The sequence below is a fragment of the Halichoeres trimaculatus genome, unplaced genomic scaffold, assembly GCF_033239565.1.
Source record: "Halichoeres trimaculatus isolate MK-OKI-2021-1 unplaced genomic scaffold, fHalTri1.1 fHalTri1_scaffold_13, whole genome shotgun sequence".
Taxonomy (NCBI): Eukaryota; Metazoa; Chordata; class Actinopteri; order Labriformes; family Labridae; genus Halichoeres; species Halichoeres trimaculatus.
The window spans coordinates 33,325,776-33,353,038 of NW_027437191.1; the positions used below are offsets into that span (position 1 = coordinate 33,325,776).

Below are 27,263 nucleotides of genomic sequence, written 5' to 3' on the forward strand. Positions count from 1 at the left end.
TCCCCCGTTTTAACCCTTTTTTTGACCCCTATCCATCAGAAATCCACTGCATTACCCCTCCCTCCTCCTCCTTCCCCCTGTCCTCCCCCACATCCCAAATCTGAAATGTCAGAGTAAGCTAACCCGAGGAGAGGAGAGGAGACACTGTCTGAGCCCCTGGTCTGAGTCTGCGTGTGGATGGCGTGTGACTGACGTGTGGATGATGATGATAAAAAAAAGTTGTCTTTGAATTTCACGTGTCAAAAAAAGAAAAAAAAAGCGAGGCACTTTGAAGGACGGACTTCTTGCTTCTGCTGTAGCTGTTATTGTGAGAAAACTGTTAATCATTTGTTGTTGTTCGATGATGTCGTTTGTTTTCTGGTAAATGTGTCAGGGCGGTGGGGGGGAGGGGGGTCAAACAGAAAGTCAGGAACCAGGTTCATCCAGGAGGGATTTGCTTCCGGTTTGGCCCGGATCTGAACCGCCACCGTATCTGTCTTCCGCTCATCCCGGCCTGGCCTGGTGGCCCCGACGCTTTCGAAGCTTTCTGGATTGTGAATTTTACCAGTAAATGAATACCTCTTCTGTTTTTCTCTAGAAAACATTTAAGAAGTGCTCTTTGGCGAGCAGAGACTCTTTCCGGGGCCCGCCGCGTCCCCATTGCTCGGGGGCCCGGCGGGCTCACACACACACACACACACACACGCACACACACACACAGGGCCGACTGCGGTCGTAGCTGTGCTTATTTCCCTGCTGGGGAAGTCTAACCAGTGCAAAAGCAGCTTTTGTTTTTTTTAAATTTTATTTTGAAGGGGTGTGACGCCTCTGCTGTTTGTTTTCATGTTTACTAAAACCAGTTAAGTTCTGCAGACAGACGAATGAGACGAGGAGGAGGAGGAGGAGGAGGAGGAGGAGGAGGAGGGAGGAAAGGTACCTTTGGACGTGGTTTGAGAGGAAGTGGAGTTTTTTTTTCAAACTTCTGACTGATGTCAGTTACTGACACTTTTTTATGAAAAACAAAAAAGATGAAAAAATAAACTATGATATTAAACTGTCGTGTATCATTCGTAGTTTTCTCCTTAACGTCTTGGTTTCATCGCATCATTCATGAGATTGTACGAGGCCGACACGGCAGCGCAATCAGTCGCCATCGGCTCAGCTGTAGAAACGTCATAACTCAATCATTACGCAAAGAGACGAGTCAGGTGTGAGGATCCAGAGTGCGCCCAGCTGTGGGGTCGTAAAGCCGACCTCACGGGGCCCGGCTCAGTCTGGATCCTCCTGTTGTGTGAGTCACAGGGAGGCCGGCGTCGGCTCCTGTGGCGTGACGCGGGTCAAAGTTCCTCTTTGCTCCTGTGACCAACTTTCACACGGACCAGGGGAGTTCCTCGTTGGACTCTTTACCCCTGTCCCGTTTGCCTCCACACCCCGTTTATCAGTTTGATATTCAGGGTGTTTTCCCATCGAGGCCGCAGAGGCTTCCACGTCAAAACCTCAGCGTTTCCCTCACTGACCAAACTGCCTTCGCTTCTCTAGGAAACGTTAAACAACCTCAGCATCAGTCGGCCATCTTTCATATCAATCTGACAAACGAGGAAACGTTCGTCTCGTGGTCGTTTCCGGGTCCCTGCTGTGGGAAAACGTGGGTTTCTCCATGAAGTGCCGTTTCTGACTTGTTTTGGTGTAAAGATGTGATTTTGAAACGCTGTAACCTAAAGGCTACTTGGTGTAACTTGTACGCACTGCCTGGCCCCATATCTGTGTACCAATAAAAGCTTCAAGGAGCGAGAAAAGTTTTTCTTTCCTGTTTTATTACGTCCAAGTTCCACTGACACACAGGCCACAGGCCGTAAAGGATTTCAGTCTGAGGTCAGCGCCGGGTTAGGGAGCAGTTTTAAAGAGGACATCATCATTAAAGTACCGTCACAGCACAGTGTGTGTCAACATAAAAATGTGCAAAGTTTGAAGTAAACATTCGCTGTGCACGGAGAGATTAAGGCCTCTGAGAGTTTTACAGGAAACAAGTTAAAGTGCATAAAATAAAGATTCAGATCAAACAGAAATAGAAAGTAAAGCTGCATTTTATTTCCTCTATCAGCCTCCTTTAATCTGTTGTTTTTAACGTCAGGGGAAAGTCTTAAAATCCACTCTGACATGAACCAGACTGTAAAAAAAGATGGACGGCGCAGCCTCTTCCCTAAGGTGAAGCCGAAACATCAAGAGCTTCCCCTACACTGCAAAAAATTGAAATCTTATCAAGTGTTTTTGTCTTATTTTCAGGAGAAAATGTCTTTTAAGACTCAATCTGAGCCACATTCACCTGAGCAGTCCTGAAAAATGTCTTATATCCAGTTATTTAAAGACAAAATGAGGTCTGAATTGATTCTAACAAGTAAAAAAAAAAATCTTAAAATAGAAAAAGAGAAAAGATACTTGTTTAATGAAATTTTTCTAATTTTGAGTTTTTTCTTTTTTTACTCTTTACAGCGATTCAGACCTCATTTTGTCTTTAAAAAACTTCAAATAAGACATTTTTTGGACTGACAAGTTAATTTGTCTCAAACTGGATCAAACAAGACAAATTTTACTTAAATTAAGAAAAAAACACTTGAAAGATTTTAACTTTTTGCAGTGTGTGAATTTAACCCAAAGATTATTAATAGTAACACTACAAAAATCTGAAAACTTTGACATGTTTTTGTCTTAATTAAAGCAAAAACTGTCTTATTATACTTAATAAGAGCCACATTCACCTGATCAGTCCAGAAAAATATCTGATTTCAAGTTATTTAAAGACAAAATGAGGTCTGAATTAATTTTAACAAGTAAAAAAAAAATCTGCAAATAGAAAAAGAGAAAAGTTTCTTGGTTTAGGACGTCATTCTAATTTTGAGCAGATTTTTATTTTACTTTTAAAGCAATTTATACCTCATTTTGTCTTAAAATAACCCAAAATAAGACATTTTTCCCTAACATATTGAATGTGGCTCATGTTTGGTCTAACAAGACAAATTTTACTTCAATTAAGACAAAAACACTTAAAAGATTTCAGGTTTTGCAGTGTGTAAATTTAAATCAAAGTTTTTTAATAGTTACACAGCAAAAATATGAAAACTTCAAAGTTTTTTGGTCTTATTTAAAGTAAAAATTGTCTTACTATAGTCAATAAGAGCCACATTCAAGTTATCAGTCAAGAAAAATGTCTGATTTCAAGTTATTTAAAGACAAAAACGAGGTCTGAATTGCTTTTAACAAGTTAAAAAAAATTGCCAATGCAACAAAAAAAAATCGCGAAAATTTGCTTAAAATTAGAAAAAATGACGTTATACGAGAAACTTTTCTCTTCCTCCATTGGTAGATTTTTTTAAAATGTTACAAGAAATTCAGCTTGAACTTAAAATTGGGCATTTTTCTGGACTGGTCAGGTGAATGTGGCTCAGATTAAGTCCAAAAAGACATTTTCTACAGAAATTAAGACAAAAACACCTGATAAGATGTCTTTTTTTTTACAGTGTAGCTTATTTTTATGTAGATGATGTCGTCCTCTTCAGATCTTATCGCAAACTGCTAAATTGAAATCTACTTTGACATAAACTGTGGACTGTATAAGAAGATGGACGCACAACCTCTTCTGTAAAGTGAAGCCAAAACATGAAGAGCTCCCCCTTGTGGCCAGATTCTGTACAGGTATGATGTATTTTACAGTTAGAGTTAGTTAGGATAATAATTCATGTCCAAAGTTTATTTTCTGGGTTTTGGTTTCACTTTTTTCACACATCCTGAAGGCACGCCATCCATATCTACTCCCACCGAGCTGATTCAGGTCGTCTCCTCTGAGAAAATCAAACTGTTGTATAAATCTTCACAGTTCCTTCAAAAAGTCTCAGTGTTAAAAATAAATATAAATAAAATATAAAACTTAACGCTCTGTGTCCCAGTTCAGTCAAGGCTGAAGCATCCTCACCAGTTTCTGACTCACAGGTAGGAACTCTATCTCCCAGCATGCTTTGTGGTAGTCCCTGATGTCCTGGTTGTCTATCCAGCTCAGAGCCTCCTCTTCATCTGCAGAGAAAACACAGTTGGTTGGTTTCCAGCGTCCAGATGTGAGGTGGAGGTCATGTGCTCGAGGGCCCCGGTGTGAATGAGAGCGTGCTGTCTCCCTTCGTGGTTACGTAAGGAGCAGTAATAACGGCGTGTACCGACCTGAGTACGTGACGAGGATCTCCTGCAGCGCCTCCTTCTCCTCAGAGTCAAGGAGCAGCTCCGACCCCCCGCTGAGCATGTTCCACAACACCTGACACACCTGACCCGCCAGCTGCCAATCACAGGGGCCCAGGTCCCTCAGACAGTCCACAAGCCTGACCACACACACACACACACACACACACACACACACACACACACACACACACATCAGATGACTGGAGGGAGAGGGATTCACATGACCAGCAGGTTTGTGAGATTAGCTTCACTTCACTGAGTGTGTGTGAGAAAGAAACTCTGATCCTCTCCTGAAGAGGGAAGCTCACACTTTGCTCAGAAACTCCTCCAAACATCGAACATGAAGGCTGACGCTAACGCCCGTTCGTCCAAACCAAAACCACGTTTCCCTCCAAAACTCTGCTGCAGAGCTGACGCTACGAGCGCTAAAAAAGTTCAGGAAACACTGAAAATCTTTGGAGAGAATTCACCTGAAGAACATCCTGAGATCTTTAATAACTCGCAGATTAAAAACCCTCAGAGAGTTTGACTTCAGCTTTAGGGTTTTATTATCGGCTGCTGGCGCCGATTATCGGCATTTTGAGGAATATCGGCATTGGCCTTTATTGTCCCACCCACAGTCACCCACCATCTGCTGATTTGACTTAAATTGCGACTCACTCACATTTCTGATTTTTGCACTTTTTATTTTGCTTTTTGAACACCAGACCAAGTGAAAAAGCTGAATGATGATGATGATGATGATGATGATGATGATGATGATGATGATGATTTCTACAGTCTTTGTCAGGAGCCATGTTTTCCCACATTGGTGTGAGTCAGTTTTCAGAAAATATTCAGGGGATCTGACATCTCAACTTTTATCCAACCCAGCTTATAAACAGGGATGGGAATTGATAAGATTTTGTCAATACCAATTCTGCTTATCGATCTGACTCTTTATCAATTCCTGTTGTGAATTTTCTTGGTACAAAAAGTAGCTTTACAGGTTTTCTGTGTCAACAACATTTAATTAAGTTTATACTGTGAGTGAATAAAATGTAATTGGTCTCTGAGTCTGGATATTTCTGGGCATAATTAAACAGAAACAGGTCAAAATTTCACACAATGTGACGTTGATGTTCTGTGTTGTTATATATTAATAATTCAAGTAGGCCATCTAGTGTCTTAAAGTGGTTATAGCAATAGTTTAAGTTGTTTGGAACCTTTCCATCAGCCATGAGCCTTTCATTAGCCTGTTAGCTTTTAGCATTTGAAATTCTCAGTATTTTTTACAAAGAGTTGATGTGATATGTTTCTGTGATGAAAGTTGAAATTCTATTCTGAAGCTGAAGTTATGCTGATGTATGCTAACTGCTAGCATATCAATGCAGTTTCCCATATACGTTAGCATCAAGCTTGTGCTATTTTGTTATTTTGGTGAATAAGGTGATTTATACCATTTTGAATGTACTGAATATGAATCTCCTTCAAGCTAAAAATCCTGCATTAGAGCTTTCTTGGGGAACGTTAGCTAACTGCTAAGCTAAGCTAGCTGCAGCAGACTAGTCAACGTAAGGCCCGTTGGCTCTGGCACAATGTAAAGAATAGATAAGGGAATCATTAAGCACAAAGGGTAACGATATCGATGGATTGAAACATATCATATTGATTCTCAACAGGAACCGGTTTTTGATTCCCATCCCTTCTTAAAAACAAAGACTGAAAATGAAGGATTCAAGTAAGAAAAAAAAAATTTGAACAAAATATAACAATTTAAAACCATCAACAAAAATCCAGATACTTCAATATATTGATTCAAAATATTGACGCTAATATTTTCACTTTTACTGCAAATGAAAATCGGTCCAAATATCAGTTATCAGCTTCCTTGACTGCTGATTATCGGTGTCAATATCGGCCCTGAAAAACCATATCCTCCGTATTTATTTATCTTTATATACATCACACCAACAAAGTGAAATAACTTAATTGAAGCTTTTTATGTGCTGGGTTTTGTTGCCTGTCAAAGGAGCAGTGAGATGCCTTAGGCTAACATATGCTAAGCTAACTGCAAACACCTCTAAACGACGTGGAAAACAGTAAAAGTGGAGTTTTTCTAACATAATGGATGAGTCATTTCCTGATAGATGCTGTGTGAAACGATCATCCGTTCAGTCATGATAAGTCTGCGTCGTAACGTTTTCTAAATGCATCTGTCCTTACTTTGCAGCGGCGCCTTCCTCTGAGAGGCTGACTCTGCTGGAGGAGTCCTGAGCCAGGTTGGTGAGGACGCCGCACGCCGAGAAACACACCTCAGCGCTTTTTGAGTCGAGCAGCATCACCAGAAACTGATGCACTAAGAGACAGAAAGAGAAATGAAGGAGAGCTGCTGTCAGCGCAGTGAGCAGATGTGTTTACACACACACTCAGCCTCTCAGATAAGTTTAGTCTTAACATAACGTGCAGCGTGCAGAGCAGCTTCCTGTACGGACAGAGTGTAACAGTGATGCATGAGTATGAAATCTATATTATTATTTTTTTAAGTGTTAAACTCTGAGTCTACCTTTGTTTTGCATGATGAAGTCGCGTACATCCACGGACTGTGACAGATTTCCATACACACGCGTGGCCTCGAGCACGGCGTCCATGCTGGAGCTGAGCAGCAACTTTAACATCACTGATGGAGAAAAAACGACAGAATAAGAGAAAAAAAGCAAAACCAGAAAGAAAAAAACACTTTGTTTTTCATCCTCTTACACTTTGCGATGGTGAGTCGATGGCGTCCCAGCACGGAGCTCTGCTCCTGGTAGAAAGAAAGGTTGTTGATGGTGGCGGCCGCGTTTACCAAGAGCTCCTCGCTTTCCTGCACACACCTCAGCTCTGACACAGAAAGGACAGAAAGACGAGAATCAGCAGCATTTTTAATTTCATTTTTCACGAGCAAGAGTGTGCAACCAGTGGCTCTGGAGCCTCTACAGCCCTGGAAAAAATAACTAAATCTACAAAAAGACTAATCTGGAAGAAAATACAGATTTTAATTCTGTGTGGATGGATTCATTTAACTGACAACGTGCTGGATTAATATACACAAGTAAGATGTGGTGGGAAGACTGTAGCAAACAAAAACAAAAAATGATGAGTTGAGCAATATAATCAATATATGCAATCAAATACGAGCATTCTTTGAGATTTTTAATTTTTTTTTTAAATAACTATAATTGCATTATTCTTAATTTTTGCAATTTTTTGAGGTTCAAAATATTTTATTTTTATTTTTCAAAATTTTCAATATCAAAATGTTTTACATTTGGCAATTTTCTAAAAACTTAAAACTTTTTCTAATTTATAGAAGTTTAAGAAAGTTTAAAAAAATTAAAATTTTTGTAAATTTTTTGAATCTCAAAATATTTGAATTTTTTTTACAATTCTTTAAAATTTCAATTTCTTACTTACCTTTTGCAATTTTTAAATAAATATCTTTTCATTTTTCAATTTTTTAATACAAATTTTTAAAAACATTTTTGCTGATTTTTTGAAATTTCAAGAAGATTGAAATTTTTAAAAATTAAAAAAAATACAATTTTGCCTATTCTTTTTTTTTTAAGAAATTCAAGCATTTTTTAATAAATTTGAAGAAAAGTTTGAATTTTGTTTGCAATTGTATTTAACAAAAAATTAAGATTTTAAAAGAAAAAAATCAAATAAATATTATCCTTAAAGCATTGAAATCTTAGCAAACTCAATCTTTTTTTTTTTTAATTTTTCAAATTTTTTAAAAATAAAAAATTATGACATCAGATGTGTTAGTCATAAATGCAAAACTTTTACATTTAGATAGATTTTCCCCATATATTCACTAGGTATAGAGATTTATACACTTAATTGTCTTTATTGAGAAGATAAAGTAGATTTTTAGCTCCTGGATGACTTTAATCCAGGTGAGCTGAAGAAAAATGTCTCCTTTGAAAGTAAAGGTTGCAGACTCCTGCTCATAGGGAAGTTTCTGGTCTTTTCTCATCGTTCCCCCTCTTTAAAATTCAGCCAATAGAGGGAGTATGTGCACTGCAGGTCAGCAGGAGCTGGCTCTCAGGCCCCTGAACGTCACTGCCCACTTTAACCATCTGTCTGTCTGATGACTGGAGTCAAATGATGAGAGGATTCTGAATAAAACTTTCCCTCCTGTCAGATTTGTGTGTGATGACTGATGGATACAGATATCTTTGTTTTCAGTGTTTCTTTACATCACAGTTCACCTTGGTGGTGTTATCCTAAAAGAAGCAGAGTCTGTGGTTAATTCTGTCTGATGTTGATCGTGAGCTGGCATCCAGAGGTCAGCGTGACCCAGCCCAACCAGCTGTGACACACCGAGCCGCTCGGAAACTCAGTCTGTTCCCGATATAGCAGCAGATGTCGTGTGCTCGCTCATAAATCGCAGATATTGCGGTTTCTGTCACCCGGCGCCGGTGTCACTCTGAATTTCGTTTCTGGCTCTGACTGGAAATGTGGCTTTGTTGTCCCCCCCCTGCACTCGTAATGTAAAGCAGCAGAGCCTGACAGGCACTTGATCAAAACAAGACATGGATCGTCCGGGCCTGCTCTTTAATCCTCTGCTCACAGCTGCATCACTCTCAGTTCATGATCCTGTCACTGTCCTCGCTCCTGTGATCAGACTTTTCTTCTCTGCTCTGGCCTCGGTTGATTATCTAATTTGTTCTCCAAACTGAAGCGAGTGTGGGAGGCAGGCGCTGGAGAAATCGAGAGTTTCACACCCACCTGTGTTTCAGTTAACCTGTCCTGAAACCATCTAACCACACGGGAGAATTTCACACACATGCTCGCACAGAGCGAGCCGTGAGGCTGCGAGATGTGACAGAACATCCTGCTCCTGCAGTCGAGCGCTTCGTTCTGTCAGAGAAAAAACAACAACAACAAAAAACCATGCAGGCCAGAGAGGATGTGCTGAGAGCCCTGAGAGGAGCGCTGCTGGCGGAGCGACACACACCAGGAGTGTGTTTGTCAACCAGCGTCAGGTCTTGTTCCCAGCGCAGGGGAAGTGGTTTGGTGCCTGCAGATACTTGCTGTACACACAATGCAATAAACAGCTATTTTTAAACTGCAGCTTCCTCTGGAGGACACAGATTTACAGTTCAAGAGTCCTCTACAAGCAGCAGCTCTGCTACTGACGGTTTGACTTCTTCATTTCAGAAACAAAAGATATTAACACTGATTTTACTGCAGTCCAACATCTGTGTGTTTGTCTCTTTCCATCTGCCTCTTTAGTTACCGTTCAACAGCAGGAACTTTCCTCAGGAACTAAGGAGATCTTATGTTTTGACAGCAGGAACCTGGGTGGCGTGGCGGTGTACACAACGAAGGCGCTTTGTTCGATTTCTTCCACTGCTTCTCTCTACATTCCTGATCTGGTTTGCATAATCTCCACAGAATTTCAGGCCTCAGAGGAAACATAGGACAACAAGAGGCAACAGGAACCTTTTAGCTTCATGAAGAGGTTTACTGGAACTAAAAGTTCCTGGTGCTTCTGGTGGAAAAGTCTCTTCTCTGTGTTTTTCTCTCTCCTACAGTTTTGCATGTGAAAAGGAAGTCTTCCTCTGCCCTGACTGCGCTCATGATGAACAAATGTTCAGTCACTCTTAATAAAAATAAAGATAATAAAGATGATTAAAATAATAATCATAATAACAAAAATAACAAAAAATAAATAACAATAATTATAATAAAGATAACAATAAAAATAAATTTATTATTATTAATAATATTTATAATAATAATAATAATAATAATAATAATAATAATAATAATAATAATAATAATAATATTTATAATAATAATAATAATAATAATAATAATAATAATTAAAAATAATAATAATAATAATAATAAAATAATAAAGATAATATTCTGCCCACCCAGCGTCTCCATCAGCAGCTGGATGCAGGTGGAGTTAGCAGCCAGAGCTGGACCCACTGCCGGGTGGATGCACATGTTAGCCAGCACCCTGATCAGCTTCACCAGCACGTCGTCCTCCTCCTGCACGGAGCAGGGCATCCTGGGAGGAGAGAGATCCTCTCTGCGCTGGTATTCGTCGTACAGATTCAGGAGCGTGTCCGCGCAGCCCTCGCTCTGAAAGAGCTGCTGCCGAGCCTCCTCACCTTTGGCTGTGAGGTTCCCCAGGGTGAAGAGGAGGCGCACGACGAGGTCCTGTAGGAGAAACAGGGGGAGAGTGTTTTAGAGTTCGATCTGCTCCTGAAGCCTGGTACAAAAAAAGTGTTTAGATATTTCTGTGATGTGATAGTAAGGCCAAAAAACGCAACAGAACTTAGGAAGTTTAATAAAACGTCATTTGTTCAGTGCCGGAAGCAGCAACCAGGGGACGGTAAAGGAGGTTAATGCAAAGAGGAAACATTTAATTCCATAGGAGCCATTTTTCCTCAGCTTAACTGGATTAAGTCATTTAGGAGCCACAAAATCAACATTATCTCTGCAATAAAGACAATTAAGTGTCTAAAAATTTATGCATTATTACAAGAGTACTTATCTATAAAAGAAGGTTTAAAAATTAATGAAACTTTATGTGATGTCTAAGTTTTTTTTTAAATATTTAATATATTTGCAATAATTAAAAATATATATATAGTTTCAAAATTCTAAAATATTGGGAAATTCAAAGATTAACAAAAATTTTGGAAGGTTTTAATTTGAATACATCTGCAAATTAAAAAAAAAAAAAATTGGACAATTAAAAAAAATAGAAAAATTTGAAAAAGTTTGTAAAATTTAAAAAAATTAACAAAAATTTAATAGTGAAAATCCCCAAATATGCAAATATTTCAAAAGATTGAAATTTAATAAATTTATTTAAAAAATCGAGATATTTAGAAATTTCAAAAAATTGAAAAAAATCAAAAAGTTTTAGAAACTTCAAAAATAAAAAAGTGAAAAGCCAAAAAAATTGCAAAAAAAATCCTATTTAATTTTTTTTTTCTAAATTGTTATGGCTGTAAACTTGTCAATTTTGAATCATCACCTTTTAACCCTTTTGAAACCCTGTGGACACCCTGAATAAACATTAAAAAAAATGGGCTTGGCTTTGAAATATCTGGGGCTGTGAGTTCACAGACATGTTTCACCCTGTCCTTTCTGTCTGTTATCTCACATGAACTTAAAAAAAAAGGAAACTAATGACGGCGTTTACGTCACCTGTGCATCCTGAGCCTGCTCAGTGAAGAACATGAGGAGCAGGTGAGCAAAGACGAACACTTCGCTCTAATAAACGTACGCTGACTTTGATATCAGGACGGGACAGGCTGTGCTAGGAGTCATCACATCTTCCTGTGCAAACTGTGTGTGTGTGTGTGTGTGTATTAAAAGGCGTGGGTGTGTGTTTACTTCATATGAGATTAAGAACACATGTCAGAAGTGTCTGATGCCAAAGCCCCGCCCCCTTTCTCTCCCCCCTCCTCCTCCTCCTCCTCCTCTTTTCTATCTCTCCTCCCCTTCACCTCTGTCTCACCCCTATCTCACCTCCTTCATGTTTTTTTTCTGTTTTTACTTTTCCTCCTCCATCCTGCGTCTCCTTCCTTGACTTACCAGCCCCTCCTGGGCTGATTAAATGTCAAAACACACACACACTCACACACACACACACACACACACACACACACACACACACACACATACACACATACACACACACACACACACACACACAGTGGGGCAGAGAGAAAGACACAAGCCTGGCGCAGAGGGACACAATGTCCTGTAGATGTGCTTGGACTTGAGGCTCATAAACAAACTTGCTCTGAGGGTAAACACGCTGAGTGGACTTCATAAACGCTGGAAAAGCTCCCAACACACACACACACACACACACACAGAGGAGCTGGTGGACTCACCTGTTTTTGGTGGTGTTTGCTCAGCACTTCTAAAAATAGCTGGTAGCAGTCGGGGGTCTGGGCCAGAGCGAGGCGGCACTCAGAGTAAGAGGAGAGTTTACTGAGGGACAGAGGACGACAAACACCTCTGATCAGTCCTGGCAGACGCCGCGCTGCTGCGCCGACTAAATATGGAGACATTCAATCAACGCAGAAGCACGGCGCCCTGAGATTCTTTCATTATCTCAGAAAAATATTCACACTGCGAGAGTTAAATCAGCGCTGTACCACCGTGAACATGAAGTTACACTCCTTTCTGCTACAGTTTGTACTTTACTCATCACACACAGGTGGAGTAACTGTGCTGTGGTTAGAGACTGAGACATGAGACTACGATATTGGAAACTCAGCGTCCTGCTGTTGAAGATGACGTCTGATTCGTACGTCTTCATCTTGAACAGCTTGAACAAGGACTTTGAGAAATTATCTCATGGTGTTCAACCATCGTAGCCAGTTTAGTTTAAAGAGACTGTGAGGAGTTTGAAAGTGATCCAGAAAAAGTGAGACAAGGCCAGCTGCAGACCTCCACCCTCAGCCAACACTTTTGGAGGCTCCTCCACTGTCAGACGGAAGTGATGTAAGGATGTTAAGTTAAAAAAAAAGAAAAAAGAAAAAAACAAAACAGCATTTTATTGAGCTAAAAAAGTTTAAAGATAAATAAATTTGAAATTGGCCGGTGTATCCATCTCTATATATTAATGAAACAAAAATAATTTTTAAAAAATTGCACGTCTTCTGGCATCGGTTTATCATTTTGTTGAATGTTACTGGATGAAGTAGGCCATCTAGTGTCTTGAAGTGGTAATAGCAATCATTTGAGCCATAGCCCACATGTAAGTTTTATTTGATTTTCCTGATGGAAAACATTTTTCTGTTTGTTTTTTGACATTTAGAGTTTTGAGTAACAGAGACTCGTATCGTTATAGATTTTCTTTTGATAATGTAACACTCATAGACTGCATAAAACATGGGCGTAGCCTCCACGACATCACCCGTCTGTTCCTAAAGGCGTGAAACAAAGCCAATCCGCGGATGCAACCACATTTGATTTAACGCTGGCTAGGAGTTTCTTTTCCAACAGCTACAGGGCGCCTGGCAGTCACATGACCTGAGGGGTGTCTCTGATAGGACAATCAAATGATCCTAATAACTACTACACCGCAGAGATAGAAAGAAATTCACTCACTGTACAGTGTGTGCTGAAATCAGCGTTTCAGACCCAGGCTGTAAATATGTTTTTTAACGCTGTAACAGTCTATTTTTATGGCTGGGTGTGTACGTGACTTCCAGTCTTTCTGCAGCCAGACTCAAGTGGATTCTCGATGCTTTTAGCACTTCCACAAAATCTTCATTTTTACTAACCGGATGTTGCCCCTTGGTAACACTATCGAGTAATCAAGTTAACCAAGGTAAACAAAACACAGAAAAATTGGATGTGTCCACCGTATGTAACTTTAAAGGCAACTTTTATTTTGAAATTTTTACCACATGTTCTGACATCACTTCCTTCTGACAGTGGAGCCTCCAAGAGAGTCGGCTGAGAGTGGAGGTCTGCAGCTGGACCATCCTAATGATCCTGATCCTAATCCAGACTTTAAAATGAGATTACCAGCGCCAATATAGGTTATTTTGAAATGCTACGTCTTAGCTTCCTGATCAGGTCAAACAGGACTGGATTGATTTACGGCATGTCTAAGTCTCTGCTGAAAATGATTTCTGTGATTAATTTTGTAGTGATGGTGGACACTGGAGCTTAAATAGAAAAAGGACGGAAGAGCAGAAGAAAGAAAAACAGGAGAGAGATAGAGCACGAGCTAAAGGCTAAAAGGGCTAAACTACATTAGCTCTGCTTGGTAAATGACTGGCAGGACATGACCAGGATTCACTAACGATTACACGTTACAGACACGTCTTAGAGACACCAGGCTGCCGATAGCACTACATTTACTGAAACAGGTCAAAAATATCTAAAACAGAAATGAGCTGTGTCACTGCTCTGCTCGTTCTTGTAGAGATGAGCGGAGACAGAAGACACCTAAAGACTGATAACAACCACATCCTGCCTGACAACCGAAAGTTTCCCTTCAGACGTTTGTTTTGTCAAACCAAACTACAAAGACTCCTTGGGGGAGTGGGAAGAAATCTGAAGGTTTAGAAAAAGAGATCTCTGGAGATAGAGGGTAAAACTGCATAACGACAGGATGTTGTGGTTTTTATTTGCGTGCGTGTGGTACCTGTATATCCTGGAAATGTTGGTGCAGATGTCCTGGTCTGTGCGGTGGAAACGCAGCACCTCACAGAGCTCTGACAGCACAGAGAAGGAGACGAAGAGCGGCCGGGAGTCTGGGTGATCAGCGAGGTTCCTGAGGGCCGCAGTGAGCTGCAGAGGTCACAGAGAAGAGTTGAACTGCTTGATAAGCTGCTATAGGTTTTAAAATGTGACTGCTTTCATATTTGGGTCAGTATTACATGTCAGTGTTTTGCTTTCGTGGCCGGCACACAATGTCTACCATGTGCTCATTAAAGCTGGCTGCTGGCCTGTGCAGAGCGCCACACGGCACAGAGACCGGAAACTATTCAGTGAGCACATAAATCATTCTATCAGGAGAGGAAAACGGTCATTTCCAACACGCGGCAGAACTGAACGTTCTGGAAAAGTCATGGTCTGCACATTTCCCTCCACTAACAGCTTAATGAGTTGTGTTAGATATCAAATGAAACGCTGGCTGGGAATGTTTGCTTGGGCCTTCTCGTGCCGTTTGTAGTGATCATTTTGGAGGGATTGAAGTTTGGTTTGTTTTAGACCAAAGTGGTCGGGTCAGCAGAGAACATTACGCCCTGGAAGCAGCTTCGATACCAGACACAAACAAAAACATTTCAGTCTAACAGCGGGGAAATCTGGATCAGCCAAAAAACACAGAGAACTAACTGTGGTAATTTATTTCTAACCTAGTATAACTGTTTTTCAGATGTAGGAGTGCATTAAATCATTTTATAGTATGGTCTGGGGTCAGGGGCCTGTAACCTTTACTTTCAAAGGAGCTATGATGCTTTAGCTCACCTGGATTAAAGTCATTACAGATCCACAAAATTCACTTTATCTTCACAAAAAAGACTATAGAGGGCATACAATTCGAAACAAAGTTATAATCTAGTGAATAATTATCTAAATGAGAAGTTTTTCTGAAATTATTAAATTGTTCATGGGATTGCTTTTTTAAATTGCAAAAAATTTTCAAAAATTTAGCAAAGAATTTAAATTTGAAAAAAAATTGCAAAAAACATTTTTCAAAAAATTAGAAAAAAAATAAAAACCAAAAATTTCAAAGATTTCAAAAAGAACTGAAATTTAAAAAAATTGCAAAGAATTAAAAAAAATGCTACATAAAAAAGAGATATTAAGAAAATATTTGAAAACTAAGAAAATAAAAAAATAAAAAATAACTTACAAAAATTTGGAAAAATTCTAATTTTTTTACAGTAAAAAAATAGCAATTAAAAACAAAACAAAAAAATTACAAAAATTTAAAACAAAATAATTGCAAAAATGTCATAAAGAATTTAAATTTCCCAAATTTTCAAAGAGTTAAAAAAAAATTTGCAACATTTGAAAAAAAGAAATTTCAAAAACATTTTAGAATCCTAAAAAATTGAACTTACAAAATTTGGGAAAATTCTTTTTTTCTGAAATTGTAAAAATTTAAATAAATAAATAAATTAATTAATTAAAAAAAATTGCAAAAATTGAACATTTTGAAAGTTAATCTGAATTGACCTGATTTTGATAATGCAAACTTGGACGGGCATTATCCCTTACTCCAAGCACTTTAAGTTTCTAGACTGGGACACACCTGTACCAAGATGTGTCCTGCGACAGTAAAGTATTCGCCTTCCACTGTGCAGAGCCTCTTGATGAGTTTCTGAGCAACACCCATGCAGTTCTTGTCCAGCAGGAGTTTGAGGACCGCACAGTTTCCTGAGAGGAACTTCAGAGTCCCGACACAATAAAGCAGAGCTTCACCAGAGGAGGAAACATCCTCGCTGCTCAGGACGCCCAGGAGTGAGTCTGAACGGAGAGAAAAGAAATGTCAGAATCCATACGCTGCAAAAAAAATCTGTCCGGAGCTTAACAAAGTTTTCCAAAAGAGGAACCAACATAAACCCCTCTCTTGACCCATGGCGTCCCCCAGGGCTTGGTGCTTGGTCCCCTCCTCTTTATTCTCTACATCCTCCCAATTGGTAAAAATATCTGTCGCCATGGTCTCTGCGTCCACTGTTAGGCTAATAAAAATCCACCCCAGGCCAGTAAAGGGCATTTTGCTCTTGGGGCAGCTCTTGAGGACGTCTAGAGGTATTTTTGTGCAATAAGGGGTAAAATCTGGCCAGCCAAGACAAGACAAGTCTGTAACATCATGTCACGTATGTCTAAATAGATCTTTAATCAGTTCTCCACCTATGATAGAGTTGTTCTGGAAGAGGGCGTCGTTGTCCTCACTGCGGCTGATCTGGAAGACGAGCTTACAGATGTTGAGCAGGTTGTTTCCGCTGACACTCAGCTGGAAGGGAACAAAAAGGTGAAAGACAGTTCACACATTTTTCTTTTTTTGGATTTGAAGCCGTTGTGTTGGGAGGGTACGACAGCCCAGACACGGCTGACTCACAGCGAGGCAGAGCTTGGCGATGTGCAGGTTCAGCTGGGCAGAGTTGAGGTCGATGAGGCGGAACAGCGTTCGCAGAATCCCCGACCTCCTCTTAGAGCGGCGGCCAAGCAGGTCTGCTTCTGCCAAGGTGGTGTAGAGAGCGTCGCACAAATCACACAGGCGGTCCACTGAGGCCGCAGAGCTGCCTGGCACAGACATAAAAAATATATACATGTCAAGTTCAGGGCGCGCTTAGAGAAATCAAACAGCCGGAGAAAGAAGCTCTTATGTGATGTTTTCTATACGTGGTCGCATGTTGGAGCAGTAAAGTTCAGCTTTACGGCGTGGTGGAGTTCATTATTTACATAAGGTTTAAGCTTCTGCATTAATCACTCCAGAAACTGAAATCTTATAGAATAGAATAGTGTAAAAAGCTCCATAAGAAAATAGATGCTGACAGCTTGTCCATCATTGTCCAGTCAGTCAGCCTCCACCTCCACAGGGTCCAGGACTGAGCTTCTTCAGCAGTCTGTTCAGTCTCTGTCTCCTGGATCCTGTCTGCTCACAGCAGGTGAAGCTCCTCACATGTGGCTGTGGTGTCTGATGTTAGCTCTGTTAGCCATGTCTGTGAATAGCATGATGCTACTCTGCCTTCTGGTATTCTCTCTGTTGCTGGGTTAGCATGGCTAGCCTGTCCATCTTATTGGAGATAGATCTTATGTTCCCAATAACGATGGATGGAAGGACAGGTCTATGTCCATATGTTTTCCATATATATATATATATATATATTTTTTTTTTTTTTCTTCTTTTTTTTTGTTGCTAGGCGCTGCCCAAGTAGCTGCCTGTTGCAGCAGCTCTCTCTTCTTTGTCCGTTTCTTGTAATTTTTTTTCGTCTCTTTTTTGTCATCTCTGTATTTTGAGTGGATCATTACTTTGTATGGCTCATTTGTTGGTCATGGACAACAAACTTTTTGCGTCTTCAGTGATATTTTTACTACTTTTCTCCTGTGTTTGTCTGGAGATCCTACATGAAACCATGGCGGCATTGTTTACAAGTGAAATTAGCTGTTAGCAGCCTGTAGCATGTCAGTGCTAACTGGTGCTAGGCCAGATGTTTCCCCACAAGGTGAGGAGAAGGAGGTGCTGGTTCTCAGGTGTGAGCTGAGAAGTGACAACATGGACCTGTCCTTCCATCCATCCTTGTTGGGAACATAAGATCTATCTCCAATAAGATGGACGAGCTAGCTGACTGGACAATGATGGACAAGCTGTCAGCATCTATTTTCTTGTGTACCTTTTTGCACTTTCTATACACTTTCTTACTTCTGGTTTCTCGATTGCTGCCGTGACTCCTGAATTTCCCCTTGGAGATAAATAAAGTATTTTCTATTCTATTCTATGTCGTCACTTCTTAGCTCACACCTGAGAACCAGCACGTCGTCCTCAACTTGTGGGAGACATCTGGCCTTGCACCAGTTAGCATTGACATGCTACAGGCTGCTAACAGCTGATTTCACATGTAAACAATGCAGCCATGGTTACATGTAGGATCTCCAGACAAACACAGGAGAAAAAATAGTAAAAAATATCACTGTAGACAAAAACAGTTTGGTGTCCATGACCAACAAATAAATCATACAAAGTAATGACCCACTCTACATGCAACATGTTGGCCCCTGGCAAAATGTCTTGTTCAAGTTGTTTGTAGACAATTATGAGTTCTGAACAATCTGCCAATGGAAGAAAAATGTTGCTTGAAACTAGAATAATGTCTTGATATACATAACTTTTCTTTTTTTCCATTGGCAGATTTTTTTTTACATGTTACATCAATTCTATCTATCTATCTATCTATCTATCTATCTATCTATCTATCTATCTATCTATCTATCTATCTATCTATCTATCTATCTATCTATCTATCTAATTAAGACCTCATTTTGTTTTTAAATAACTTGAAATAAGACATTTTTCTCAACTGGTCAGGTAAATGTGGCTCATATTTAGTCTAAATAGACATTTTCTACTGAAAATAAGACAAAAACACTTGATAAGATTTCAGTTTTTAGCAGCGTTCAGTTTAAACTGGATTAATTCTGCACCAATCCTGACGCAGAGGAAAGGAAAGGGTGGAGTCTTTTCCTTGTTTCTTTTTTTAAAAGTTAAAATAAATGTTTTTTTTTTCCCCTGCATAAATAACCGGGTCTGGCCGTCTCTACAGATGCTTGGCTGCCGTCTCACACTCGACGCCGTCGCTGTAACTTCCCGCTGAATCTGAGAGGTGTTTTATGCATGAGCCAGCAGGCATTTGGTACGATAAATATTTAACATTTATCTTTCAAATGAAATTTCCATTAAATTTGTAGAGTGTTAAAATATTTACAACCATAGGTTTCATTTCAGGGCTGCCAGACTGCAGCTCAGGCGAAGACAGCTCTGCGCGGATGCCAAACATAACAGTGTTAAGTTTGCTTTTCTTCAGCCGTTGAAGTGACAGAGATTTTTCATTTTCTGGGACTGAATGCTTGACTTTCTGCCAGAGCTAAAAATGTATTTCTCTGCCTGAAGAATGTAAAATAAAATGATTAAAAAAATATGATTGTGTGGGTGTGGTAGATTAGAAACCAGATACTCTTTGGGGTGATGTGAATTCATGGTTCATGTTTGCAGATTTTCTCAGGGCACCTTTTTGCATTTTTCACACTACCTCCAGCCACGCTCTGCAGCTGCTGCAGAAGAGGAGCAATCCCATTATCCCACACCACTGCCTCTGCATCCTCCGCCGTGCCCGTGGTGTCGTCTCTGCTCCCAGCTCCTGAAAATGTGCACGCAGAATTACAGTTAGCCAATTACCACCTCCGAAAACCAGACGGCGAACATGTGCCGTGCGCCCGGTTCACAAGTTCACCACCGTCTGAAAATAAAACAGCAGGAAGTTCGATGCCACAATGAAAGGTCACCATCTTCAGCTGCACTTCCTCTGATTTTTTTCTTTTTCTGTTTCTGCGCTGATGTGAAATAAGCTAAGCACGGGCATGTGAGATGAAAACACGTGGGCTTGTGTGCACGCAAATGTCTGCACCTCGCACGCACTTTTTGAGCATTTGCATACCCTATAGCTTGGTGTGATGCAGGAAGCTGTGGTTGCCCAAAATAATAGCTCTTGTAGCAACTTTTTGTCTGTTTCTCAGGGTGAAAACGAGACACTTAGCAACAACAACCCAATCAAAGTTTGACACCAAGGGGAGATGTTTGTTTCTGGAGGTGTGGCCTGATCGATGGCCTCAAACCCCCTTTAGAGGATTTTTAAGGAGATAATGTGACTATACTGTTAGATTCATACAGAAAACACACAAGTGAGTGCATCTGGTCAAACCTGTTTTCTCCGCTCTGCTCTCTGTGGGTCTGACGTCTGAGTCACCAGCCGCCTGTTTCATCCGGCTGCTGGAACAAAGAAACATGAAATCACAAAGCGTCTGCTGACATCATGCTGTGGAGACCTGTGCTCGCTGTTTTCTAACAGTATCCTAATTATAAAAGTCAAACTGAAAGAAAGGAAAAAAGTTTAAGATGCATAAATTGTTGTAGCAGAGAGTGAGACTCTTGAAGAAGTTGCTGACACTGAAGTCTGTCAACACGTGCAGTTCCTCTCAGCACCACTGGGTGTCTCTGTTGCAGCAGAGGTTGGGACTGGAGTGCAGGTGCACTTATATGAAAGAGTGTGGAGAATCAGCTCTGTGTGTGTGTGTGTGTGTGTGTGTGTGTCTGTAAGTTTTTGAGGGCTTGTGAACCTGTGTGTTTGTGCAACACACACACACACACACACACACACACACACACACACACACAGGGCTCTCTAACAGACAGGAACCTGCATCTGGGCTCTGCGGGCAGCCTGGTTGAAGCCGTTCATGCTTTGTCACTGTGAGCTGTCTGTGCAGTAACAGTAAAGCGCGTCCAGAAACACGCCCCGTGTCGTGCTAAGCTATGTGTTGTGGCTTGCCCTCTGCGTGTCACCGCTGCGTCTTCCTCTCTGCGTGTCCGCCCTCGCTTGCAGAGCGTGACTCAATGTTGCAATCGATTTTTGTGAAACATGGCAGGTAGCCTGTTATGACTTATTACTACAAAAAACAAGCTGAGAAAATAATTTCTGATAAATAGAGACAAATGTGAATCTCAGCTCTGATTAACTCTGTGAATCTCCCACCAAAGATGAGTAAACAAATCAAATATGGAGCAAAAACTTGTGACATAGTCAGAGATTGTTGTGTTATCTGTTGTGTCTGAAGCTTCTGCAGTGAATTAGCAGATATGGTGGAGTTTCTCTTGATCTTTTACACCAGGGGTGGGCTTTTTTGTCTTATTTTAATAGAAAATATCTTTTTAGACTTAATCTGAGCCACATTCACCTGACCATCTCAATCTGCCAATGGAACAAGAGAAAAGTTTCTCGTCTTAAGACATTATTCTAGTTTCTAACAAATTTTCCAGCAAATTTCTCTTCTTTCATTGACAGATTTCTTTTAAATTACTTGAAACATGACATTTTTCTGATCTGACCAGTTGAATGTGGCTCATATCAGGTATAAAAAGACAATTTTTACTTAAAAAAGACAAAAACACTTGATAATATTTCAGTTTTTGCGGTGTTGTCATGTTGGCATGCACAGAATAATTACAACGAAGCGGAGGACAAAATAGATAAACAAATAAAATGAAAATTAACAAAACTATGTAACACTTCACTAAGAGTTGAGCACACTTTAAATGTTCTTACCTAAAAGTTAACAAATAAAATTAGATAATGGCTTCAAAACGTGACGTTACAAGTGTGGTAATGTGACCTACAAGTGTGCCTCTGCAAATTCAGTTGGCTAGCTTGCGGCTATCGCATCCATTTAGCGGTGTTATCATGGCAAGCAAACCAAGATCCTGTCATTTTTTCCACCAGAGATGGATAATGGAGTATGGATTTATTGCCAGCAGAGATTGAGCGATATGCACGCTTTGCTGTGAGAGTGTAGTATGTAGGACATCAAGCGTACGGCGTCTCTTTGGCAAGGTGGTAATGACACAGAAGAAGAAATGGAGTAAATAAAGAAATCCCTGAACCTTATGATAGAGGAGATGCTCGCCAAACAAACTAAACTGATGAAGCTGATGAATGAGGTGAAACAACTTAAAAAATCATCTCAAATCTTTGAGACCAAACACGATAAAAATTCAGCTATGAGACCATAGACCAGGGATATTCAATCAATTCTGCAATAAGTTAGACTTGGTAGTAAAATAAATATATACTTTCCAATCCATGCAGGACTAAACCAATTATTTTACTTGCTGTTTTTTTTTTAGTGTAGAAAGAGACATGCTTTTTTCACCCGTGTTGGACTGCTAATGTTAGCTTTTCAATGACACATTGGATTGGGTTAGTTGATAGGTAACAGTAGGTGTAGCAGTCAATATCTGTAATAATGTTGGAATTTTTGTAAGAGCTTGTCTGTTTTAGTAGAAAATATTCTCATTAGCCCTGAATCCCTATCGCTTGGCAGCTGCTTTTGGGCCGCATGTGGCCCGCGGGCCTCTACTTGAATAGAGCTATCATAGACTGTATACCATTTACCACTGTACGGTTTTGAAGCCAAAATACTCCTGTCACAAGTCTGCTCAGTAGAGGCTATGAGGGACTCAGAGAGAGCCTGAGTGGAGCCGGATGACAAAAATATAAGAGTCTAATCTCTTCTTGGCTCTCCCTCTAGACATATTTTACAACCCCATAAAAAATACACAAGAACGTCTGCTGTCAATCATCATTAAATTTGACAAAAAACCTTGTTTTTAACCTCTAATAACTAATGAAAAAGAAACTTTTCAGAAAAAAGAGGACTTGGATACAGAACAGCCAAATGATATCTTCAAATCACCACAACAATCAGATGTGAGAAACATTTCTACGAGATGTGTTAATTTTTTTAAAGTTTGATCACAGCCCATCTGGAATGACTGGGGAGATGGATTTTTTTACCTATACTGCAGCCAGCCACCAGGGGGAGCAGTTTTTGTGGTGACCTCACTTTGAGCCTGGAAAGATACAGTTTTTTCACAGTCTATGGATGAGACGGATAAATTGAAGTCAGTAAAAACGTTAGCAAAGAAAAAAAAAGATAACAGAAGGAATACGTGGAGAAGACTTTCCTGTGGAGACACATTTATCATTTTAATATCTTGTCTTTAATTTTGCACTGCAAATTTTATCTTAAAATCTGTTTTTATCTTAAAATCTGTTTTTATCTTAAAATCTGTTTTTCAAATCCGTTTTAAAATCTGTTTTAAAATCTATTTTAATCTTTTGTTTGTTTTTTGTTGTCGTTTGTTTTATTGTATCTTTTTAATTAATCTCATTTTTAATTGAATTTTAATTGTTTTCCATAATTTGTTCTGCCTGTAAAGCACTTTGAATTGCATTGCTGAAATGTGCTATAGAAATAAACTTGCCTTGCCATTTATGTCCAGAATCAAAGAGATACCGCTTTCAGCCAGAGCTGTGGAAAGGCGTGTTGGTGAAATGGTAGAAAACGTGTCACAGCTGCTCTACAGGATGCTCCTGAATTTGGCGCTCGGCCATGTGGCGAGTTACAGCGATGGAAGACAGATGAAGGAGGAACTCTGCTGTGAGCATGTTTAAAAACTGCAAAAAAAACTGTAAAAAAGATGAATTACGGTTGGTTTTAACATTCCTTTGACCTCAACAATTTGCATACTTGGATTATATCCCAAAAACCTCATCAGAACAAAGAAGCAATCTGAAATTGTTGACTTTGGTCTTCTCCATGCAAAAAGAGTGATTGCACTATATTGGAAAAATGTCGAACCACCTTCACTGGCAATATGGAAGAAGGAGTTGATAACTTGTCTTGGACTTGAAAGATTGACATATATTGTTAAAGGTAAAAAAAGAGGAGTTTTCCTTTATTTGGGACTCATTCATGTCATTTTTGACTAATGAAAGGGATAACACTGACTGAATAACATTATGAAATGATCCTGCCTTTTTTATTTATTTAGCTTTTCTCTTTATTATCATTTTTTTAAAATTATTATTATTAATTCTATTATTATAATTATTTTTTTATTATTATTATTGTTATTATTATTTTGTTTTTGTGTATTTTCTTATTTATTTATTTATTATTATTATTATTACTAATTTTATTATTAATAATATTTTATTATTACTATTATTATTATTATTTTTTTTTTTTTGTGTGTGTGTGTGTGTGTGTGTGTGAATGAGCACTTCTTTGAGGGGACATAAATGAAACTGAAAATGTTTGTACATTTGATACAAAGTTTGATATGTATCTAAAACTTTAATAAAAATATTGTAAAAAAAAAAAAAAAAAGATGAATTACAAATGATTTTCTGACAAAAAGTTTTGGCACTTTGGGTATGAGTGTATTTCAAAGCGGCATAAGTCATGGAAAAGGTTGGCGACCCCTGTTTTACACCAAAGTGACTCTGCTTTAAGGTTTAAGACCTAAAAATGACCATCTACAGATCGTGTGTTTTTGTTACTATTGAAGAGGTTTAAAGTCAGCTCTGGCCGAGGCATGTTGCAGTGAACGTCAAAGAGGGCTCGGGCTCTATGATAGGATTAAGAGGCTGATAATAAGGCCTCTTTGTGTGATACTGCATTCTCTGAGACATGACCTCATCCCTGTCTTAGGCCTGGCCAGCACACCAACAGTCACAACACACGCCGCTGCCAGCCTTGCCCAGATGGGCACCCAAATCTAATAGAGAGCCATTTGGAGCTATAAAGCTCCGGCTTATTGGAGAAAAAGAACCTCGTGGATGTCTAATCTCCTCTATCTTTATATCTCATCCAACTCATCAGATTTATGTCGTGCTGTGTCTTTTTCCACTTGTGTTCAGCGTCTGCCTGCTTCGACTCTCCTGAACACAGAGTTGGACTTTCTAATCAAAGAGGAAGTCTTTAATCCAACCCAGCAACAAGTTATTCAAACACAACGTTAACTTGGCTCAGAGGGGAGGAGGTTGGGCTGCGGCGTTAGCCCAGATTTCCTGTAAAAGTGTTTTATAGCGTGCCCCGCTCCGCAGCCCCACCCGATCGATGGGGGGGATGGATTGTAACGACGCTCTCCGACCTCACGGCCAGAGTTATGCCCCTCGCGCTGACACGCAGCTGATGAGATCGGCAGAAAAGAGGGGAGCGTGCAGCCTCTGCGCACTGCGAAGGTGTAAAAGCTGACACGTGATTGTGATGACAGATGGAGGCATTTCATGTGGGATGAAGCTTTCCAAGAAACTGGATTTAATGATGACTGAGAAATACTGTATGGTGAGCTATGAGGAGGTTTGAGCTGGAGAGTTTATCAGGATGGAGAGTTTAGTTGTAGTTTTTAGAAGCTGACGCCACTGATTGTGTCACTGACTTCAAACACGCAGCTGACGGCGCTCCAAGAGGGATGTGACTCACAAGTTTAGTCTTTGGAGACACGAGAAAATACTCTCTTTTGAACAAAGCCAATAAAGCCTCATAATCTTTAATCACATGAGAGTTTGAGTCATAAACTGAAGGTTTGTGTTTTTCTTTTTCACTGTAATCATAATCAAATACGAAGGGTGCACGATCACTATCAGACCAGTAACAGGAAATTACTACGTCATTCTGATACATCCCATATTATGATGACTAGCCCCGATAACTTGTATTTTTGTCAGTGTGGCAGTGACCCACTCCCACCGTAAGACCTGAACAGCCAGCAGTGAGTGCTGCGTTCAGGCACCGTCGGCATAAAAAAACACTCTCTAACCAGGAAAAATAAGAGAGCCCCCTCATGTTGGAAAAATAACTTGTTAACTCATAATTCTGGTAGTTACTGACTTGAATCGGCATCCACAGTATTTTTCCACATGTGACACATAAACAACAGAAAAACAAACTCAAAAAGGCATAAAGAATGACTAGCAAACCTGGGAACAGTGAATTATCGTCACACTGTAAATGCAGCACAACGTGCACACAGCAAACAGAAAAACATGAAGTTGACTATGTGAGACTTCTTCAAAGTTTCTGAACAAAACAGGTTTTCCAGGGAGGGTCCATGAGGAGGAAAAAGTCCGCAGCTCTAATACTTCAAACCTAAACAGTCATCTGAAACGTAACCGCTGCTTTGACAGAGTTTTGAAAGTACATAAGGACTAGGGATGAAAACCTCTTACATTTGAAACGGTACCTGCCAACCGGTATCAGTACTCATCGGCATCAATTCTCTGTATTTTTGTGTGTGTTTATGTGGTAATAAATAATAATTTCTTTAATAATAACATCTCAAAGTGTTCCAGTTTAACATATTTATTCCTAAATACATAACCTTACAATGCTGTGTTCATGTCCAGTATGGAAAATCACCAACTCATTCACTCCTACACAGTCACAACGATGCGTTTAGGTACCTAAACATGGTACCATTTGATTTCACTTGAATTGGTACTCGGTGCCACAGACAGAATTCAGTCAGTACCTATAAAGGTACGTAATTTGGTGGCCATCCCTAATGAGGACGCCAAGAATGCTAAAGATGCTAGTAATGTAAGGATAGATAGATAGACAGATAGATAGATAGATAGATAGATAGATAGATAGATAGATAGATAGATAGATAGATAGATAGATAGATAGATAGATGGATAGATAGATAGATGGATAGATGATAGATAGATGAAAAATAGATAGATAGATAGATAGATAGATAGATGATAGATAGATAGATAGATAGATAGATAGATAGATAGATAGATAGATAGATAGATAGATAGATAGATAGATGGATAGATGATAGATAGATGAAAAATAGATAGATAGATAGATAGATAGATAGATAGATAGATAGATAGATAGATAGATAGATAGATAGATAGATAGATAGATAGATAGATAGATGGATAGATAGAAGATAGATAGATAGAAAGATAGATAGATAGATAGATAGATAGATAGATAGATAGATAGATAGATAGATGGATAGATAGATGGATAGATAGAAGATAGATAGATAGAAAGATAGATAGATAGATAGATAGATAGATAGATAGATAGATAGATAGATAGATAGATAGATAGATAGATAGATAGAAAGATAGATAGAAAGATAGATAGATGGATAGATAGATAGATAGATAGATAGATAGATAGATGATAGATAGATAGATAGATAGATAGATAGATAGAAAGATAGAAAGATAGATAGATGGATAGATAGATAGATAGATAGATAGATAGATAGATAGATAGATAGATAGATAGATAGATAGATAGATAGATAGATAGATAGATAGGAACTTCATTAATCCCTTGGAAAGGTTCCCTCAGGAAATTCAGGTTCCTGCAGCAGTAGCACCACGGAATACAACCAGCACACAAGAAAATATAGGATAAAAACTCAAGTTATTCACAAG

At 39.4% G+C, this 27,263-nt stretch overlaps 1 protein-coding gene across 1 annotated transcript in view; it reads right to left on the minus strand.

Annotated features, from left to right (window-relative positions):
* Positions 1 to 3,391: 3,391 nt before the first annotated feature.
* armc2 (armadillo repeat containing 2) overlaps positions 3,392 to 27,263 on the minus strand; it is a 28,922-nt gene continuing 5,050 nt past the window's right edge. The window contains exons 5-17 of the mRNA XM_074685328.1: positions 20,157 to 20,221; positions 19,488 to 19,595; positions 16,799 to 16,983; positions 16,591 to 16,693; positions 15,989 to 16,203; positions 14,372 to 14,517; positions 12,099 to 12,198; positions 10,113 to 10,404; positions 6,943 to 7,065; positions 6,749 to 6,862; positions 6,409 to 6,541; positions 4,186 to 4,340; positions 3,392 to 4,044 (exon numbers count right to left, since the gene is read on the minus strand). Of these exons, the coding sequence (XP_074541429.1) occupies positions 3,926 to 4,044; positions 4,186 to 4,340; positions 6,409 to 6,541; positions 6,749 to 6,862; positions 6,943 to 7,065; positions 10,113 to 10,404; positions 12,099 to 12,198; positions 14,372 to 14,517; positions 15,989 to 16,203; positions 16,591 to 16,693; positions 16,799 to 16,983; positions 19,488 to 19,595; positions 20,157 to 20,221 (1,858 nt within the window). The 3' untranslated portion in view covers positions 3,392 to 3,925. The remainder of the gene's footprint in view (positions 4,045 to 4,185; positions 4,341 to 6,408; positions 6,542 to 6,748; positions 6,863 to 6,942; positions 7,066 to 10,112; positions 10,405 to 12,098; positions 12,199 to 14,371; positions 14,518 to 15,988; positions 16,204 to 16,590; positions 16,694 to 16,798; positions 16,984 to 19,487; positions 19,596 to 20,156; positions 20,222 to 27,263) is intronic.